The sequence below is a fragment of the Dysidea avara genome, chromosome 14 (genome assembly GCF_963678975.1).
Source record: "Dysidea avara chromosome 14, odDysAvar1.4, whole genome shotgun sequence".
NCBI lineage: Eukaryota > Metazoa > Porifera > Demospongiae > Dictyoceratida > Dysideidae > Dysidea > Dysidea avara.
In genome coordinates, this window is record NC_089285.1 from 9,185,464 (window position 1) to 9,207,718 (window position 22,255).

Sequence of the window (22,255 nt, forward strand, 5' to 3'; positions counted from 1 at the left end):
GATGGTGAACACTAGGACCACAATTAGATACCTACTTTAGCAGCAATGCTTGAGCAATGAGGGAAGGACCTGTATAGAGGAATGGTTGGACACAATCATACAGCATCAAGAAAATCTCTGTACCATTGAGGAAGTTTTCATGTGGCTGAATACTAAGTTACAATCATTGAGCAATAGTTCCATATTGGATTTCACTTGGTTAGCATAGTGAAATACGTTATTAGCTGTGTATCATTGCTGACAAACCTGTACCATGTCTTCTCTTGTAAAGCTTCCCTTTGTGTTGGAGTTTTGCTTCCCTCCACATTCTTTAGAGCAAACTGTCATCTGTGTCAGAATAGATTCACGTTTATACCAAATACAGAGATCTTCACTGGACACAATTACTGATGCTATGGAGGTATCTCTACACCTTGTGTTTATCAACCAAGATTAGGTACAAGAAACGAGTAAGCATTTAATAATCTATACGTGTGCTTAAGGTTACAGTATAGTCATGGGCCATCATTCAAAAGTTTGAATGCCTATCGATACTTTTTGAGAAGCCCCTAAAACCAATTTAGCAGCACAGAATCTTTTTAATGAAGGTGAAGCCCTTCATATTTAATGTTATTATGTAGCTACAGTGTAGCTTGAGGCAGGTGGAACACTACAATTTGTTAACAAGTAAGCCTGCACTTACCCATTGGGGATGGCAGGTCAAGTTGTGTTTATAAAGATTCTCTAGAAGGTAAACTGGTAGTAGTTAAACAATTGAAGCTCTATGCACCACAACATGTGTCTATGTTGATTGCAGCTTATGAAATATTTGATCTGAACCATTGCAATGTTGTAAAGGTGGTGGGTATATGCTCCATAACAGGTAAGCCACTGTTGTTACAGTGGTTATTTAGACTTCCTGAAGTATATTTAATTGGTTCAAAAAGATGTAACAGAAGCCTGGAATGTATTGAAGAAGTTATGAGAGTTACAAGAAGAGTGGAAGCAGTTACAAGAACAGTTAGAAGAGTGGAAGCAGTTTCAAGAGAAGCAGCATAGCCCAATGAATAAACTTTCTATTGGTATATAGCTTTAAGCTAATAGAGTTAGATTAGTCTAGCCAGACAGGCCATTCATAATGGTTTTTGTGTAATCACGTATATAATTACGTGCGGGTTTAAGGGTTAACTAAACTTTACTAATTTTCTCTAATTTTTATGGTGTTGTGCTTGAACATTCGCCGATTTATTATTGAACTTTGATAGTAGCTTACCTGAAGACCTCAGGGTTTCTGTAATAACTGATGTAGCACTTACATGACAAAGGTATCATGCACAGGGATATTAAACCACATAACATTTTAATATGTGGGGATGTCGATGAATACATATTTAAAATTACAGACTATTAATGTGTTGGGAGTAAAATAAATGCATATACAAAAATCTCCTCAAGATCACTATCAATGAAACAGTTAATGACACCTGCAGAGTTGCTAGGCAACAAACGGGTGTCATAATGAAAAAAAACTATGGCCAGTGACGTTTACTGTTTGGGTATCCTGGAGTATGAAGTGATATTGTGCTTGAGTTCTTGGAAACATGTGAGCATTGATCTTATTGACCGAGTTAAACATGGGCACCGCCCTTCTCTTCCTCACAGTACATCAATAGCTATAGCTAGCACACTTCAGAGGTCTTGGCAACACAACCATGCTTTGAGGCCACCTGCCTCAGAAGTGTCAGCGCATTATTTGACCGGCGATGCCCTATGGGACATGCTAAAACCCAGACACTGTAGTTTTGTATCCTATGTGTTTAGCAAAGTTAGCTCATTCATTTCCCAAGATTTATATTAACATATTTGTATCTCTGCTATTTCCATGGAACTCCAAGTGGCAGCCGATATGGTAGTGAAATATATTGCATCTTGTCCAGTTTTCGTTTTTGTGTAGATGTAGTTATTTCCTTCAACACAATTAGTTTACCTAGTTAACAGTGTTTACCTACTGCTGCTGTAATTATTGTTTCAAATCTGTAAAATTCAAAGATATATAAGATGAGTCATTAATAGCTAATTTATTCAACAGTGTACACTGCATCAGTAGTGATGAACAAAATAATGTATATGGAACTTGGGATTAGGCTAAGAACAAACTGAATTAGTACAACCTTATTTAAAGAAGTTTATTCTTAAGCTTTTATTTGAATGTGTTGTCTCGTCCTATTTTTGACTTGTATAATTCTGACACACTTACCATGGGACACAGTCTGTTGATCTGATAAAGGTATGTGCAAAATTATTGGTCACAACTATGCTACAAGTGTGAGAAGCTATTACTTGAAAGTGATAAAAAAATTAATAATAATATGCCTTGTTTCATACAGATTCTGGAAATCTAAAGTTTCACTTTATTTTTGTTTCAAGTAGTGTGTAAGATTTAAAGGGGTTTCTTGAAGTCCCTGGAAACCCTCCTGGATGCACCAGTGATTAACTGACCACCTGGAAAATTACCTACAACCTATATAAAGGAATTCGCCAATGTTGAACTTCTAATTCAGGCCAACTCGATCAAAGATTGTTTTGACTAGGAAAATACAAACCTGATGCTGCATGTCAATGCTCATAAAGTTCTTACATGTGCTTGCACAGATTAAATCGATCAATGGTGTTATGGAGAATACTTCATGGTTCAAAAAGGATTGGCTTTACTATGGTGGACAATTTAGAAGAAATATCAGTGACAACTTATGACAAAGACCTCGAAGGGGCCAACAGTTGTAGAAAAGAGATCTCCAGCAAAAAATCATAAAGAAAACACAGAAGTCAACGTATAATTGTACTGAAATACAGTGTAGGGGGTAGAGTGATTGATTTTGATGGTGTTTCATTTACCATTAGACAGAAGAGGGATTTGCACAGTCAGTTTGGCATTCACTATTATCCTCAAAGTGCAAACAGAATTTTCCAGGAAGGAGACAGATAAACCACCAGCGAATGCTGATAAGGACAAAGAAAGAATAAATGTACAAGGGAAACTAAAGATTGCATGGATGTTCAGCTGTCATGATTACTAGTTGAAGGAAAATCTATGGAGTCAAACACCAAGAGGCAGCACATAATAGTGTGTAGGCATTATCTGCTGAACTACTTGATATGATAAAGTAATTTTGGGAAGATGTCTGTCCGTTTGCTGTTGAATTAATAGCCAATAAGGATTCACATAGCTATATGTATCCATGATACACTGGACATGAGTCAATTGTAACTTATTAAAGGATGTAAGCTGCAGTTAGCTTCTACATAGTGCTCCTGTGGATGCCGTCCCAGTAATATTAAAATTTCTCTGTGGGGATAATACGCTCAGACTTCTCTGGATTGGCATGCACCTCATACATACTGTAGGGCTAGTCTGCACTTATTAAGGTGGCACTGAACCGATTAAGGGCAGCCGTACAAAATTTATTGGACAATATGTTAGTGGTAATGCGCAAACAAACGCGGAATCCATAGACCACAGTAAAGCATCTCATTGTAGTCTGGCGTGGCCAGCTGTGTTGCAGGGAAAAGGGGGGACCATCCAGCTACTGTTGTTGATACAACTAACGTAATTCACACTTTAAAACTATTAGCTTGTCACAACTCTGGTCATCGCAGGGTTACTGATATACGGAGCATGCACTGACTAGCCACACAGTGTTCTAGATCTCTCACGCTCATTACTTCATCTAAGCTGCTCTTCTCCATTAATGATTGCAAACTAAAGATAACGACGCCTGTCAACAACATTGATTATTCGTTGTACTATCAATGTACCTTATATGGATCATCAGTAAACGACACTGATTATTCTGTGTTATCAACGACGTACGTACCCTTATATGGATCATCAGTAAATGACACTGATTATTCTCACTCTTATCAATGACATACGTACCCTTATATGGATGATTAGTAAATGACGGTGATTATTCTCTGTGTTATCCACGATGTACGTGTAAGTTTTTCGATTTTTGTCATAGTTTTTGTGCATGAAACATGCTACGAAAGTCCTGCTAGTGTGGGGCTCGCTCAGGCTCGCCCCAATGATATAAAATTAAATGTCCTGTTTTATGACAGATTCAGGAAATCTCAAGTTTCAATTTCTTTTAGTGTGTAAAACTTAAAGGGGTTTCAGGTTTGAAACCCCCTGGGTGCACCAGTGATTAACCGACCACCTGGAAAATGGGTAGGCAAAAACAGTGGACCCAGGGACCAAGGACAAGACTCTTATTGAAATTTTATACCCTTCACAATATTCTATACTTACAGGAGTATACTAGGTACCTTTGCAAGTAGTCTTGCATGGCCAATCCACTTTTCCCTGTTACTGTGTCTCAAACAATGCTTACCTGTAATTTAAACCAATTAGAAATTGTAAGCGCCTTTGAAAAAGTGTCTGAAGTTGACTGCATTTATAGGCCACTTGCCTGCTGCACAATGAGCATACTAGTGAGTGAGCATACTAGTCTATTATCATGTCGACTCGCCACTAAAGTTTAGAAACATTGCGCAAATGCACCACAATGAATGAAGTCTGGTTGAATGTCGAGCTGTTGGACTGAAACTTGCTTAGCTATTAGCCAATCGCTATTTCCCAGTGAATATTGCTTTATCTATTGCTATTACTTTAGTAGCAAGTCGAAATAATAGATTAGTATGCTCATTATGCAGCAGGTGAGTGGCCTACAGCTTTAGACACTTTTATCAGAGGTGAATATTACTAATTGGTTTAAACATCGTGTGAGACACTGTGACGGGGGGAAAAGTGGATTGGTCACGCAAGTATACTTGCAAAGGTTAGTATAGAAAGCAGAAAAAATTCCAAGAGGAGTTGAGTCTCCAGGTCCCTTGTTTTTACCTACCTATGGAAAATGACCTACAACCTATATAAAGGAATTTACCAATGTTGAACTTCCAATTCAGGCCAGCTCGATCAAAGATTGTTTTGACTAGGAAAATACAACCTGATACTACCACGCATCCTCATAAAGTTCTTATATGTGCTTGCACACTAGGTTTAAAATTGATAATGGTGTTATGGAGAATACTTCATGGTTTAAAGAAAGTTGGTTTGACAATGGATAATTTAGAAGAAATATTAGAATGTCACAGTGACAACTTATGACAAAGACTTCGAAGAAGCCAACAGTTGTAAAAAGAGATCCCGAACAAAAACTCATAAAGAAAACACAGAAGTCAACGTATAATGTACTGAAATACAGTGTAGGGGGTAGAGTGATTGATTTTGATGGTGTTTCATTTATCATTACACAGAAGACAGATTAGCACAGTCAGTTTGGCAGGCACTGTCATCCTCAAAGTGCAAACAGAATTTTCCAAGGATAAACCACCAGGGAATGCTGATAAGAAAAAGAAAGAATAAGTGTACAAGGGAAACGAAAGATCGGATATTCAACTATCACTCTTAGTAGGGTTGGGAGACAATTTAGATAAAATGCCTATCGAGATAATTTTCTATTATTGTGATAAAGATAACTGTTTTTGTTTTTTTTTACTATCGAGATAATAGTAAACTTCCGTAAGTTCTACTCTACTGCCAACTCAACTTATAGACTGTTTTAAATTACTTTCAATGTACAGCTACTTGCTAAACTAACCTTAGATGATCTATATACTAATGTATGATATGAAAGTGTAGTTATATTGTTTTGTGCAGATCACTCCTTAAATCATTAGAGATAAAATTGGTCTTCATTAAATTTTAAGCATTTTCATTATCCCACAGCCCTTATTCTTATCAGGGATTATACACTGTACTCTGTTTCCTGAGTAGAGTTGTTCATCAATGCCGTCAAAACAATTAGCAGTTAACAAGTAGGTATGCTTAACCAGTTGAAGGAAAATCTACGGAGTCAAATATCAAGAGGTGGCACATAACAATAGTATGAAGGCAATATCTGCTGAGGGGGTTGGCTACAAGACACTAGTCTCAGTGCACTAACAGAACAAACTCTTACAACCGTCTAGCTACTGTTGTTGATATATGCTAAATTAAAGCATCACAGGCCTTATATTGACAGTTGTGAGGTTTGTAGTTTGAAGAATGTGTTTCTAGTTTGTGGACAACATATCAAACTATTATATCTTCCATATTGTATTTCCACCAACAATATTAGAGATGATGCAATATAGTAATGTGCAGCATCTTTGTCTATAATCAACCCGGTTAGAGTCTGACCAACTGCAGAAAGTAATGTGACAATTATACCCACATTACGAATAGTGCAGAATTACTATATTTATATGCTATGTGTGTTGACATGTATAAGTAAGTGCTGCCATAAACTATACCAGAGGTAGTGGGGAGTTCCATCTGGTTTTCCACTTCGACTGGCTCAAGATGTCTTGAGAGCCTCTCTTGGTGACCAAACACAGCCACTGCAGACTCTGATAGGACCGATGAATAGTGGATGCCAAAATAAAATAAAAATCACAGAAAACTTTGTAACATGTGAAACTTCACCCTGATATGCCAGCAGCTATGACTATTATTCTTGTTGACTTAACACAGTTTCAGGTATGTCTCTATGACTGTAACCTTGATGTTTTACCAAAACTGCTTTCAACCAAAAACAGACTATCAAGAAGAGCAGTCCTACTTTAGTGGCTAAACACACAGGTAATTGCATTTGATCAGTTTGATGTTCATCCTATTTCATGTACATCGTCCCTCTAATATCTGAACTCATTGAGCCCATTGGAGAAGTCATCTGATCCTTTCTTCTGCCCACACTGTTAACTGAACAGTAAGTTGGAGAAATCATTAAAATAAAAGCTGTATAGATTCACTCAGCAAGAATCTCAGCACTCTCCAGTCCCTCGTCTAGTCTTCTTTTTGAACAACCTACACACGAGCCCATGCTAACAAGCACATAGCAACCACTTCAATACTACCTGATCTATTTACTGTAAATTTTTATCCTCACACTGTCCCTACAAACAAACCATCACTTTCAGCCATGGACAAGAAATATAGCATAGTCATGTATGGCATTCAAGAAAAGTCAATCAAAAAAACTACAGAAATTTTGTAGTAACTGACTATTTCAGTACCACCATGCACTATGGTTGGTTGGGAACAGAGTGTTGTCACTGGCTCTCCTTGGACAATACATCAATGATCCTACAGAGTATGCTGCAGCTTGTGGGTCACGTGCTGCATTTTCAGGGGAGAGTCATCAGTATGGTTTGGCATCTGTCTTGGTATCAAAGTGTACAAAATGCAACACTATCTTTTGGCATCACACTGCTGACAAGGTGAAGCAAGGTTGAACAAGTAACTACTCCACCAACATATAAGCTGTCTTAGGACACATTAGTACATGCTGTCACTGAAGTAGTGGATGGTGGCTGGATTACAAGAGGGCACACACCATTGACTGCCAAGTCAGGGGTTGGTGTGATCTTTGGTGCAGCCACCAAGAAACTGCTGTATATTGGTATCAGGAACAAATATTGTGCAGTCTGTACCATTTATGAAAGGAAGCAGTCTCCAACTCCCGAACACACCTGCTTTAAGAACTGGAGTGGCTCATCCTGTGCAATGGAAACTGGCATCATTGTTGCAGGTTTCAAAGAATCATGGAAGATGCACAGGGTGAGGTACATTTGGTTAATTGGAGATGGTGACAGCTCTGTGCACCATGCTGTACAGTTGGAAGTTACATCATATGGTCGTGACGTTGAGAAGGTTGAATGTGCCAATCACACAGTGAAGTGTTTCCACAATCGGTTGGAGTCACTCTGCAATAGCCACCCTTATTATTGAGGGTGCTTTGGACTATCACAGACACGTATGAAGAGGATCACTCATGGAGCTCTGTATGTCACCAAAATGCACAGTGCCACTGGTGATGTTGATGCTCTTTGTTGTGATCTGAGGTATGGCATTTGTCATTATTTTGGTGATCACCGACAATGCAGTTCCATCTTCTCTAAGCAATCAACTACAGGAGAGATGGGTAATGCACAAGAAGCACTGTCTCTCTTATTATCATCTTTACGTACAGATCCATTGACTGTTGCAAAGCTGCCACCAAGATTAGTTTTTCCCATTTAGAGAAAATCGTTGATGAGGCTTTGGACTCTGTCAGTCTTGAATTGATCAGAAAGTACTTTAGAAAAATTAGAGAATAGTACAGAGCATACAGAGAGGGAAACACACTGGGAAAAGAGATGCAAACAATTTAAAAATATTTAAAAGTCATTGCAGAGTGACAGAATTCGCAACATCATAACTTGATTTTTATTGAGAAATTTAAAAATCTGGTAAACAAGTTTTTTAGTTATCTTATGTACTTCATATGTGTGTAATGTGAACATGATTAATTATTGATTAAACCTCAAATGTCTATTTAAATACAAGCATGCAATAATGAAAAACTGCCCATAACTTCTGAATGAAACAAAAATCGTAAAATCTGGTAAAGTTTGTTACTGGTGCAAATGTGATGCAGTGTACAAACTTTCAGCTGCATGTGATAAGGGATAATGCAGAAATGACTATTAAAGTAAAATCACCAAGTTTTACTTTAAAGCCATATAGCATACACCACTAACAATTACATGGCTTCAATATCAAAGACCTTTGAAGTATGATAACAAGTGGGTGTTGCATATTGTGTGGGAATGGTGTAATTCTAAAAATTATGTGAATTTTATGGTGGCCCCCACTATATCTTTGCATAACTAAAATGTTGTTAGAGAGGCTATGGAGATCCGGAAATTCCAGGATATAATTATACAACGTACCTCTAAATGATAATACTGTTTGTTCACACTTGCCCATTGACGTTATCAACAGCAATATACTGTCTAATATACTGTCACAGAAGACGAAATGGTTTCGAAAATGAAGCTATCCTTTTCTAGGAGATATCACTGGATAGCCACATGTAAGCAGTATTATATGCAGATGATATGTAATATTCTGAATTATTCATATAGTTTTTAATGAAATTGATTAGTACCAGATGCTCTAACAATAATCGTGTGCCCCACCTATTACAGTTCCATTTTGTGATACTAAGGTCAGACCATCCAATGAAACACTGGCTGATATTATGCAGCAAAGATAGTTGAACTAACACTGACTTGTGTTTTCCTCTAAGATAAGTGTTAGCACACTGTGCCTACAATTTCCACTGCACACATGCACTCAGTGAGTGAGCGAGCACGTACACACACACGCACACACACAAAGCAAAGCCAACGGCAGCCATAAGAAACTAAGCTATTGCTGCCTAGCAAACCAGCACTGGGATGCCTGTGCACCACTCAGGCGCTTGAGCCTTGTGCAGGCAAATCCTCCTGGGGCAAAGCTAGTAACCCACAGGAGGACTGTCCAGGTCTCACATAGAGAGGTCGCGGAACCCAAAGTTCCACGACGACCTCAACACTGCTAAACGAGCCAAATGAGGCAGCATAGCCAAGTGGTTAGGGCATCTGCCTGGTGATCAAGGGATCCCAGGTTCGATTCCCAGCTATGCCATTTTGGTGTTGTTGGTTTCCTTGACCAAGAAATTTTCCTCACATTGCTCCAGTCTACCCAGCTGTTTAAATGGGGACCTGGTTGCCTCATGTCAACTGGGGAAGCAGCCTACCTAGCTGTAACATCAATGGGTACCTGGTATTAACTGGGGAAGCAAATGCCCAACACACACACACAAATTGACACATGCATGATCACTCACATGATGATGTATCTGCATAGGGTATGCATAAAAAATAAAGTTAACGTAGTATACACGGAACTAGGATTGTAGTACAAAATTTCTAGTCATACTACAGTATGATGTAGCTCATAGTATGGCTCATACTACATAAATAAAAATGCATGTACTACACCAAAATTTTTTTTATTACAAGTGGAATTATGGTATTGACCATGCTGTGTGGAAATGGCTGCTTGTGTGGCTACAAAAGCCCTAGAGCTTTCAGAAAAAGACTAGCACATGTAAATATAGTGTTGTATGTGTATATCTATAATGCACGCATGCATATGGTGATTGTACTTTAATCAGAGTGTATTGAATAGAGTGAAGCACGTGGCTGGGTCAGGCGTTCCTCTAGTTCAGAACATATTTGGTGACGAGGATGGGATCATGGAGGTCTACGGGAGTTTGACTCAACGAAAGAATCAATTGAGGACTTTCGGAAAAGGTTTGAATTCTACTGTGTGGTGAATAATACTCGTAACGATGCCGCACGACATAAGAAGGCACTTTTTCTTACGCTACAGGGACAAACAACATATGGAAAGTTAAAGGATTTGGCTAGCCCTATGCCAGTAAGCAAGCTAACACTTGATGATATCATGAGACATTTAGAAGGCCACTATCGCCCACAAACCATAGAAATAGCGGAATGATGATACCATGAGACATTTAGAAGGCCACTATCACCCACAAACCACAGAAATAGCAGAATGCTTCAAGTTTTTCAAGAGAAGTCAGCAGAATTCAGAATCAGCGGCTGAGTTTATGACACAATTACGATGATTGGCAAAAACTTGTTAACTTTAAGCAATATTTGGAACTTGCCATTCGTGACCAATTTGTTTGTGGACTACAAGACTCGAAATGTCAGAAGGAACTACTCTGTGTTGCAGACTTGACTGCAGACCTTGCTCTACAACGGGTCAAAGCAGCTGAAGTAATTCGCAAAGAGACAGAAGGCATACAAAAATCCCACAAGGAAAACGAAAAAGGAACTGGTGGGACACACAGAATTCACTCAGCTAAGTTAGAATGCTACCGGTGTGGGAAGTCATATCATTCAGCTGCAGACTGTCACTATAAGGATGCTACATGCCATGCGTGCCAGAAGACAGGCCACCTGGTCAGAGTATGCCAATCACGGAAAAAGAAGACCGAACTACAGTGTTCATCTTGGAATCACTCGCATGAAATCACTAGCTCGCAGTTTCATATGGTGGCCACGGTTGGATGGAGACATAGAAGACATCTCTAAGAACTGTAATGAATGTTGCTTGATGGCAATCAACCCTCCTCACGCACCAGCACATCCATGGTTGGTGCCTCAGCAACCATGGGAGCGTGTTCATGTTGACCATGCACAGTGGGGTAAATGGTTGCTGTTAGTGGCTATTGATGCATTTTCAAAATGGCCTGAAGTGTTTGTTGTAAGTTCTACATCCGCTTTGCAGACCATTTGCGACCCTAGCCTAATAATGATGATCAAGATTCAGCACCTGGCCAACTACAACTACCAGTAGCTAACCAAGAGACAGCAAATGAGGAGTCTACTGGAGTTGACAGATCAATAGATCGGCTAGAGCTGCCCACATAAAATCAGAGTTCAGCATTCAATACTCGGCCAGAGCGCTCTATAAAGTTCCACCAAAGCGGTTGATTGAAGAACTGTACTGAATGGGTAACATTCTTAGACTGCAAACTTGATTATGCACACACAATTGTACTCACATGTTGCAATATTTACCTTTTTTAAGGGGGGAGGAGTGTTGTATGTGTATATCTATAATGCATGCATGCATACGGCGATTGTACTTTAATCAGAGTGTATTGAATATAGTGAAACATGTGGCTGGGTCAGGCATTCCTCTAGTTCAGAACATATAGCTACTCTATCTTTTTGCATAACAATATGTGTTTAATATACTGGCAAGGTGAAAACAGTGCAAGCACCCACTCAAACAGAAGAAGTGACGGCAACATTAGATGGTAAAGGAATGCCTTAGTCTCGCGTGGCCAGACCCTTTCCACGCAGCCGCTTATCGATTGGAAATTATAAGCGCCGCGCTACAAGGGTCTGGAATAGTTCATGAACATGAAATTTTTCGACACGTTGTCGGTGACAATTGATTGATTGGGTAACACCTAAGATCCAAAGATTTAAAATGCAATGGATGTTCCCTTGAATCTTTAGTCTGTTTTGATCGGCAAATCAGCTTAAAACCTTTCGCCTACTTTCCTTGTAACTCGAGATGAACTGAGCTTGTTTGTCTTTATTCAGCCGTACTTGTTGAAGATTCAGTAGTAGGTAAGAGGAAAACCCTACACGGGTCGATACTCGTCATCCCCAGAGGCCTTCTTCTGCTCATTCTTCAGTAATCAGATCACTTTGGCGATTAAGGGATCGCGTGAGCCAATTTACACTCCCCAAACACTGAGGATTGTAGATTTTTTAAATACGCGAACTATTCCAGACCCTTGTAGCGCGGCGCTTATAATTTCAAATCCTGGGGTGCGGCCTATTGGTGTGTGCGAGGTTATGAGACGTATTGTTGCTAAGGCTGTGCTATCCTGCGGGATGACATTCAGGAGGCAGCTGGTTCACACCAACTTTGTGCGGGGCAACTTTCTGGGGCGGAGGCTGCGGTTCATGCTGTCCGAAAGGTTTTTGAGGAAGGAAGCACTGAGGCTGTGTTGCTGGTGGACGCCTCCAATGCCTTTAACTCGCTGAACTGTTTGGTGGCTCTACACAACATCAGACAACTGTGCCCGCCACTTTCCACTATTCTGATCAATATTTTTAGGTCTCCAGCCTCTTTGCTTGTTTCTGGGGAGGTTATTTTATCAGAGGAAGGTACTACACAGGGAGACCCACTAGCTATGCCTATGTATGCCCTTGCTACAGTGCCTTTAATCAATCAGTGGACCAGATCTGGTATGCTGATGATGCTTGTGCTTGTGGCAGTATACAGGACTTGCTCATCTGGTGGAACCAGCTCTGTATTAAGGGACCTGCTTTTGGCTATTTTGTAAATGCTCCTAAAACTTGGTTAGTTTCTAAGGAAAGGTTCCATTCAATTGCTACTACTCTGTTCTCAGATACTGATGTTCAAATTACTTCTGCGGGGCCGTTCCTACCTTGGGGCTGCCATTGGTTCAAACGCTTATGTCCAGGAATTTGTGAGGGACAAGGTTGTTGGATGGTCAGCAGAGATTACACGGCTTGCCAAGTTCGCACAAGTTCAGCCGCATGCTGCTTATTCCGCTCTCACTCATGGCTTGTCAAGCCATTGGCTCTACCTTTGTCGCACTACTCCAAACATATCAGAGGCTTTACAACCCCTTGAGGACAACATCCGGCTGGTACTTATCCCTACTTTGATGGGATGCTCTCCACCAAATGACACAATCCGTAAATTATTTGCCCTTCCACCTCGATATGGTGGTTTGGGTATCATAAACCCAACTCTTATTGCAGCTGAGGAGTATTTAGCCTCGTGTCACATTACTGAGCCTCTTTCACAATTCATTCTGGAACGGGGTACCAATTCGGCTATTGTTAAATCAGAACAGCTATCTCGCAAGTCCGCAATTCCAAATCTTCCAACTATTCGGATAGATCTTCCAGTTTGCGTACCCATTTAGATCCCCCCTCTCAACGCGCTTTAGATCTAGCCTCAGCCAAAGGGGCCTCCAACTGGCTTACCACCCGGCCCCTACAGGAACATGGCTTTGCACTGCATAAGTCCGCGTTTCACTATGCCGTGGCACTACGTTATGGGTGGTCTCCTCAGCGGACTCCTGCTCACTGTGCATGTGGAACTTCCTTTTCAGTGGAGCATGCTTTATCCTGTCCCAAGGGTGGCTTACCTTCTATCCGACACAATGAGATCAGAGATCTAACTGCTACCCTGTTGACTGAAGTATGCTCTCAGGTAGCTGTTTAACCAGAGCTCCAGCCGGTTTCACAGCAGGACTACCCTGCTTCTGCCAATATCCAAGATGGTGCCCATCTTGACATCGCCATGAATGGTTTTTGGGGTGGAAGAAGTGAAAGATGTTTTGTGGATGTGCGGGTGTTCAACCCTCTGGCTGCTTCTAATGCATCCTCATCACTGGCCTCCTGTTATCGGAGGCACGAGAACATTAAGAAAGGCGTGTATGCTCAGAGAATTCGTGAGGAGGAGCATGCCTCTTTTACCCCCCTGGTAATGTCTGCCTCTGGTGGTCTGGCTCATGAGGCTTCTGTTTTTCATCAACGCTTGGCTCATCAACTTTCAAATAAGTGGGGCGATGATTACTCTGTTGTCATGGGGTGGTTAAGGTGCTGTCTATCTTTTTCTCTCTTGCGGTCCTCCATAGAGGAGTTTCATCGCGTGATCAAAATTACGTAACATCCAGGAAGTCGCCATTTTTGTGCACAGTTCAGGTCACTGTTCAGTACTCTCAATGCAGCGGTTATCTACTTATGCCGAGGATCTACCGAGTGACGCTAAGGCTCGATATAGAGAGAAGTTAGAGGTTATTGGTGGGAATGATCCTTTTCTGTCTGGACGGATTGGCGAAGTGGTTGATCGTTTGCCTGATTTAGATGCATTGGATCTAGTTTCGTACCTGGTCTTGCAGACAAGTTTTATTTCGGCAAAGCAATTTCAAGCTCGTAAGGGCCTTGAAGCTTATAATCAGTTCGTTTGTGGGTGGGTTAAAGATGTGCGCAGCCGCCTTGTTTGTGGAAAGTACCTGATTACCTCTCGAGTAAGCTACTGATTGTATGTTGTAACGACATAGTAGGGATGTTAAATTTACAGAAGTAACATTGCACTGAGCTGATAATAATACTTACTAGTATAATTGTGTACTGTAAATATTTTGGGATGACCCAGTCTAGAAAATCATAAAGTTGTGTTTTAAAATAATGACTGTAGCTAGTAGCTGCCTGACCGGCACCTTCCAACCAAATCTGTTGTAAATGCATGTACAGTTATGTGTGTTCTACTATTATGTGAAGTCTTTCTATTTTAAGGTTCGGCATTCCCAAAAAATCAATGAGACACGACTTGGTTGCTGGATAATTGTAGAGGAGACTGGAGAAATTTGCTGTGCACACTGTAATTGTATGGCTGGGCTCGGAGAGACGTGCACACATATTGCAGCTGTTTTATTTTATGTAGAAGCTGTAGTGCGAATGCAGGGTGCCAGGATTTGCACCCAGTCACAGTGTGCTTGGGTTATCCCATCTTACATGAAGTCAATTGATTACATGCCTATCAGAAAAATTGACTTTACATCTGCAAGTGGGAAGAAAAGAAAATTGGATGAGATGTTGCATGAATCAGTTGATGAAAATGATTCTGCAGAGCCCAGTTCAGACAGTTGTCTTAAACATTGCGAGCAACCAACTGAAGAAGAACTGAGTCTGCTATTTGAAGCTATAAGCCTTGCAGGTACACGGCCTGCTACCCTATCAATAGACCATATGCATGGTCTAAAAACGCAACGGAATTATTTTACAAAAAAAAGTTGACGGTGAACGACTACCGGAGCGATTATTTTGAACTTGAAAACTAGACCAACGACGAATGATGTCTAAACGACAATGCTGTGTTTGGGGTTGCCACAACAGGAAAGGAAGATGTGTGGAGGATATTGATGGAAATCGTCTTTGTGGATGCCCTCAGCTGCAGGTTGACGGTTGCCCCAAGCCCGAATTGGTGACACTCTACACCATTAGCAAAATGCCCCAGTCTATTAAACGCGCTGTTATACAAAGAATCAACCTTACTAGACAAGGTCCAGAACAGAGCAGGTGGAAAGCTTCTTCAACCGCGGTGATCTGCAACGTGCATTATGAGGACTTCATGGGTCCTAGCAAGACAAACAAATTTTGTATTCCTGTGTATTTTAAGAAGCCCAGCACCACTCCAGCATCAAAGAAAGCTAGGAGAGAGGAAGAAGATATGCAGGATACAACCAGTGGATATCAGGATGAAGATCTTGATGATTTGTCACTGCAAGATACTCAGCCAGAAACTATCCGTGTAAGCCTTGATATTTGTACAGCCTCAAGTACTTCTCAACTGGACTTGGATGCTGAGTTGTACCTTGAATCTACTGAATTTACTGATACAACTGAAGATACTCAGTCAGATACTGTTCCCATACAATCACATTTGCATGGTCTTGATGCTGAAGACCCAGGTACAGCCTCCAGTAGTACTCAACTGGTTAATGCTGAGCTGTGCTGTGAACCTGCTATGATACTAAGTGGTACACCTGTTTCACAACCACATGATCTTAGTTCACCTGATGTTGCAAGTATTGTCTCCAGGTGTGCTCAGGTAGAGCAAGAAAACAGTGAGCTACGTGCAGAGAACTTGGCATTGAAACAAAAACTTGAGACTTTCAACAGCACTGTGCAGCGATTAAGTTTGAGCCTACTTACAGAAAGTAAACTACAAATGTACACTGGCCTTCCTCGGAAGGTATTTGAATGTCTTTTAGCGTGGATAATTCCTGCAGTAAGAAAAAGAGGAGCACGTGATGAACTAGATCCATCTCAAAAGTTGCTCTTGGTTATGATGAGGGTTCGTTACAACTTTCCGCAAAGTGATTTAGCTTTTCGCTTTAATATTGATCAAAGCACAGTATCCCGTATCCTAAATCAGTGGATACCAATGCTGAAAGTTCAGTTGAAACAACTTATTAGATGGCCACAAACAACTATTGGCCCAATTGATCCTCCCTACAATTTATTACCCAATGCTGTAGCCATTATTGATGGAACTGAAATTTTTATTGAAAGGCCAAGTAACTTAGCTACACAGAAATCTTCATACAGTGATTATAAAAGTCATACCACAGTAAAGTATTTAGTAGCTATAGACACTTTTACTGGAGTTTTTGTGTATGTTTCACCCGGATTTTCTGGAAACAGCAGTGATCGGTTTACTATAGAGCATAGTGGGATACTACATCAATTGAAACCAGGCCAAAGAATCCTTGCTGACAAAGGATACAATGCACGGGATCTTTTTGCTCAGAAGAGATGTTTTTTGACCATTCCGAGTTTCTTAAGTGAAGGTCGCCTTACTGCACAGGAAGGTTTGAATTCTCGGACAATTGCCAGTGCACGGATTAGAGTGGAGAATGCCATCAAACGGTTAAAGGAGTACAAGGCTTTATCTGAAACATTAAGCAACAGAGTGAACAAGAAGATTGTGGATGATATGGTCCTTGTAGCTGGTGCACTATGTAACTTGAAACAAAAATTGATTAAGTAACTATAATGTATACATATATATGTATTTTTTTTATTTTCTGGGTATTGTACAACAATAAGTGTAGTTGGTACTTTATAGCAGAACATTTATTGTAATTTACAAGTGACATAAAATAATTAGCTTACATTGAACTACACAACCCATCAATACTACATGTATACATAACCCATGCGTAATAACACACATAACCTTATATAAATTAATACTACATATTACATAACCTATCTAAAGCTTCAACACCTAGTGTAGAGAAGTAAAAATGAGAGAGTTTATCCTTCATATCTGTCCATAGTTCAACATCAAACATAATCCGCTCAATATGAATGTCTACGTCTGTCCATACCACAAAATCACAAAATTCTGCACCTGTGAGTGCAATCTGACCTGTCACTTGAAAGTAGTAATCATGCCGGCGATTGAGAGATATTTGGCCATTTTCGGTATTTCTAAACAAACAAAATGCAGGGTCCTTGCAAGCCACTTCAATAGAATTATTTCGGTGCTTATAGGGACACTTAACCTCTACCACTCCAAACTTTCCATTTGCAAGGGGAATGATTCCATCAGGAGATGTTGCCAGGTAAGGAAATTCTACACTCAGGTATACACCACATTCTTCAACCTGAGCACCACTCTGCTGAATGTATTGGTGTATAGCATTTGACTCGTGGTCACATCCCCACCGCAGTGCTGCTGTGTGGGGAATACCATAATCTCCTAACAGAGATTTAACCAGTGAAGGAGGATACAATCGTCGGAATGCTCTGTTGCAAACCCTACCAAAATTGCTAGACGTGATTCTCCACTGTCTTGCATCTAACCACAATGGATTATGTCTTTGACCAATGGTCATGACTTGGATTAACTCAACCTCTTCAGCTGTCGGCTTTAGCGCCTCAACAAGATCATCGACATTAACATCTCGAATAGAAGCGATGTCAGATAACTTATCAAGTGGGTCGATTAATACAGGATTAGCACTAGGTGGAGGAGCTGATTGCAAGGACCTTTCTTCTTCCTGCTTAAAATAATGCTGGACACCTGAGTCACATCCAGCACTCTCCAACTGTTGCAACAAGTCATCAACTTTTACAACAGGCCCAGTGAATGCAACATAGCCATCAACAGATGACTTTCCAAAATCTAAGTCTACTACAAAGGATGGCTTTCCACTTTGTGTAGGCCTAGACCAAGCACACCTCACACTTGTGCATGCTTGTGGAGTGATCTCGGTAAGTGTAATAAGTAGTGCAGCTATATGTACACAACTGTGTTTCCCCAGCAGGACACTTACAATTTCCAGCTACAGGTCTTCCATCCTGTAACTTTGTAAATAGAGAGTAGAATGGAGGGTTCTTCCGCATAGTAGGTCGACATTTAGCTTTTATGAAAGTAGTGTCATCAGCTTTTGCCATCTCCAAATCAAACAAGTGGCTACACTGACATAAACGAACACCAGTTTGAAAATTCTTGGTGTAGCCTCCCTTTTCCTTAAGATATGCGGTAACATTACCTTCCCTCACTAACGGAAAGTCGTCTCCTGTCCAACCATCAGCTGGCAGTTGCTCAAAGCTTGGTGGACTTGTATACGTGACACATTGAAATGCGGTAGCCTCAATTTCCTCTTCTAATCTATCTGTATAAACAACATCAGCAACTTTTTGAACCAGTTCAGCCTTGTTTCCAGTTAGGGGTATCCGCCTCTCTCGCAGAAAAGTCTTCAATTGATCAACAGTCTACGAACGATACAACTCTACACCTTCCGCCATTCAGCTCACTGACACCGTTCACCGTTGTGACGTAAAGAGGATCACGAGAATTAGAGATATACGGTACGCATATCGTCTATTGTAGATCCATATTCAGATAATTATGTTCCTAAATCATCTCAAAGTGTTTTTCCAAAGCCTTTGAAATCTCTGTATGACATATCGTACATGCAGTTGAAGTACCATGAACTGCTGGAAGTGTGTGAATCTGTTTCACTTTCATTAGAGTTCACAGAGAGGATGTCGCAGTTGGTAGAAAAAGAGACCAGATCCCAAGCCAAATCTAGTTTGTGGTTTAAATACAGAGCTGGCAGGGTTACAGCATCCTATATGAAGTCAGTCTGCCATACTGACTCTGCAAACCCTGCGCAGAGTTTAATTAAATCGATTTGCTATCCCGAAGAATTTGCTTTCACAAGTAAGCCAACAAGTTGGGGTCTAAAGCAAGAAAACATTGCCAGGGAACTGTACCTAAAACATATTGCCCCAAACCACGATTGTTTTGTGGTATCCAACAGTGGGTTGGTAATTAATCAAGAGTGGCCATTTCTTGGGGCATCTCCAGATGGCATCGTAGAATGTGATTGCTGTGGGAAAGGTGTTTTAGAAATAAAATGCCCTTATTCCCATCGTAGTGAGAGCATTTTATCGGCAGTGATCAGTGATAAACAGTTTTGCTTGACGAAGAGTGATGATGGTTCACTACATCTGGATCATGGGCATGCATACTACTATCAAGTACAGACCCAAATGTTCATTTGCAATGTGGAATACTGTGACTTCTGTGTGTTCACCTTTCCAGCAGAAAGAGAGGATTCTTTGCCACATTTTCTGCTAGTCAATCAGTAGATAACAACCAATATGACAACAACGATGCAAATAACAGCCAAGGAAATGACTTGTTCTGCTATTGCCGTGGTCCTGATGAAGGATCAATGATTGCGTGCGACAATAGTGAATGCAAAATTGAGTGGTTTCATCAGAGCTGCCTCAAACTCGAGATCATACCTAGAGGCAAATGGTATTGCCCTGATTGTCGCATATTACCACAATTTTTGAAAGGAAAAAAGAAGAAAAAGTAACTTTTACTTCATGTAGTGTTATCCTTATATTATTTCCATCATGTGATTTACAATACTTACAACAATTACATAGCTTAATATACAAAAATAAATCACAAACCACAATTTATACAATAGAAGGAATTGCAGAAAAAGTGTACTCATTTACATAACTATGTGCATTTCAGTTACTCAAATGGCACAACAGAATCACACAAGTTTGTTAAAGCACAACAGACTCTTACTATACGATCAATAATGGGGATGTCTTCACCTTTCCTCGTAGTCAAAAATGTGACCGGTATTGTGCTTTGCAGAATGGTTAATTTCTGCCTAACACAGCCTATTACACATTCAACATGGATTCGAACATTTGCAATACTCCTGGTTTCTTCAACTTCAGTAGCTGTCAATTGGCTTTTCCCCCTCGTAAATGCTGGAATATGTAGTCTGGCTTGCATTGTACCCACAGATTCCACAATGTCAAACCCACGGTCTGCTAACACAATGTTGCCAGGCAAAAGCTTCTGAAGCAGGCCACTGTTCTCAGTCAAAAATTTATCACTCACACGTCCACCCCAGCACTCTGATACAAAAGAAATTGTACCTTGTGGGGTGATTCCTAGAAGCACCTTTGATGTATTGTGATGCTTGTAGTTAGACCAAGTAGCTGCCCTTGCCACTAAATTAGAAGGCCTTTCCGTGAAAATCTCAAAACAGTCAACAATTACTGCCACCTTTGAACCAAATGATGTCTTAAAACATTCCGGCATAGTTTTTCTGAGAACATCACGCTCTGGCCAACGTATCAGATCTGACAATCTTATGTCCATCCTTTTGAGCCATTTCAAAATAACTCTAGACATAGTGGCAGGGGAAACATGAAAAAGAAAGGAAATAAATTCATTTGGTAAATTCATTCTTAGCTTTAGCATAACACACATGAACTCCTGAAAGTGAGACAACTTTGTGCCTTCATTAGCTGGCAAACCTTTTGCAACATGATCAAATACAGCTTTTACCAGCTTGAATTTTGGCAGTCCAGTATGAAATATGGTGTATTCATCACTAATGAAGCTTTCTTCACAAAATGGAGGTAAATAGTCATTGAGTTGCTTTGTCAGGCTATCAACCTTATATTTGTAATAGGCTAACTCTTTCTGCAAACTTTCAACCTTACTTGCACATTTACATTCAGTGGTTTCTTTGTGACGAACACCAATTTTAACATACTGCTTCCCAAACTCGATTTCCTGAGAGGCAATAAAGCCAGTCTCTTTGGTGACTATTTCATCAATAAGTTGTGACACTATGACCGGTACCTCTTTCAGCATTGCTTCAAAAGCATCCTTTCTCCTTTCTCTCTGTACAAGCCTTTCATACCTCTCCACGTGTACACTAACTGGAACTGTCGCACTCCGTTTCGAATGGCCCAGATTGAGGGTTGGTAGCCAATCTGGATCGTTAATACGATACAGTGGAGCCGGTTTCCCTGATGCAAAATGCTTCAAGCAAATTCTGTAGTCATGTTCTTCTAGAGAGGAGGGATCTATATCGTCTCTAGAAATAGCCGCCAAATATCCGTCTAAGCGTTTCCTTCGAAGTTCACAGTCCTTCTGTCCTTGGTGGTCAGACACAGCCGGAAGTTTGTAGAAGGAAATGCCTTTGTCTCGATCTGAACGGCTTGAGCAGTCTATAATTGCACATATCACCATACTTCCTGTGCACAAAAATGGCGACTTCCTGGATGTTACATCATTTTGATCACGCGATGAAACTCCTCTATACAATGCATCCGCGGAGCCCGCTCATCCATCGGTCACTATATTAAGACTCCCCCAATTGTGGAGCTGATTCGGGCAGAGTCTCAGTTTGCCGTGGACTAAGAAAGTCCCGGTTTGTCCAGCACAGGCCATTTATGTGCTGGGGGTGGTAGGTAAGGGCAGTCCATCAAGCCCGGAAAAAAAAATTTCCAATCGATAAGCGGCTGCGCGGAAAGGGTCTGGCCACGCGAGACTAGTCTCGCGTGGCCAGACCGCTTTTTTCCGTATATTGGGTGGGGAAAAAAAGGGTCTGGTGCAACTCCAATAGCTGTTTACTTCTGAGCCGTCCCCACATTCCGGGGACGCTAATTGAATAACATTGGTCACAAAGGAGGTGCCATGACGTCAGTAAGTTAACTAGAGATCTGTTTATCTTTTAAACGAATCTTAATTTGCTCCGATGTCTCTTTTTTTTAGCGTCTTGAAAGTTAATCCTCATCGTGTAACAAGACTCACAACCGGAGCAGAAGTGTAGGAATACTTCATAGTTTACTGACGTCATGGCACCTCCTTTGTGACCAATGTTATTCAATTAGCGTCCCCGGAATGTGGGGACGGCTCAGAAGT

General features: G+C 40.6%; 2 protein-coding genes across 2 annotated transcripts in view; both read right to left on the reverse strand.

The window, feature by feature from the left end:
- LOC136244396 (integumentary mucin C.1-like) overlaps positions 1–22,255 on the reverse strand; it is a 36,034-nt gene that overhangs the window by 13,414 nt on the left and 365 nt on the right. The window lies entirely within an intron of this gene.
- LOC136244403 (uncharacterized) lies at positions 19,911–21,595 on the reverse strand. Its single transcript, XM_066035985.1, has one exon. It carries the CDS (start codon positions 21,578–21,580, stop codon positions 20,054–20,056), a length of 1,527 nt encoding a protein of 508 aa, XP_065892057.1. The 5' UTR covers positions 21,581–21,595; the 3' UTR covers positions 19,911–20,053.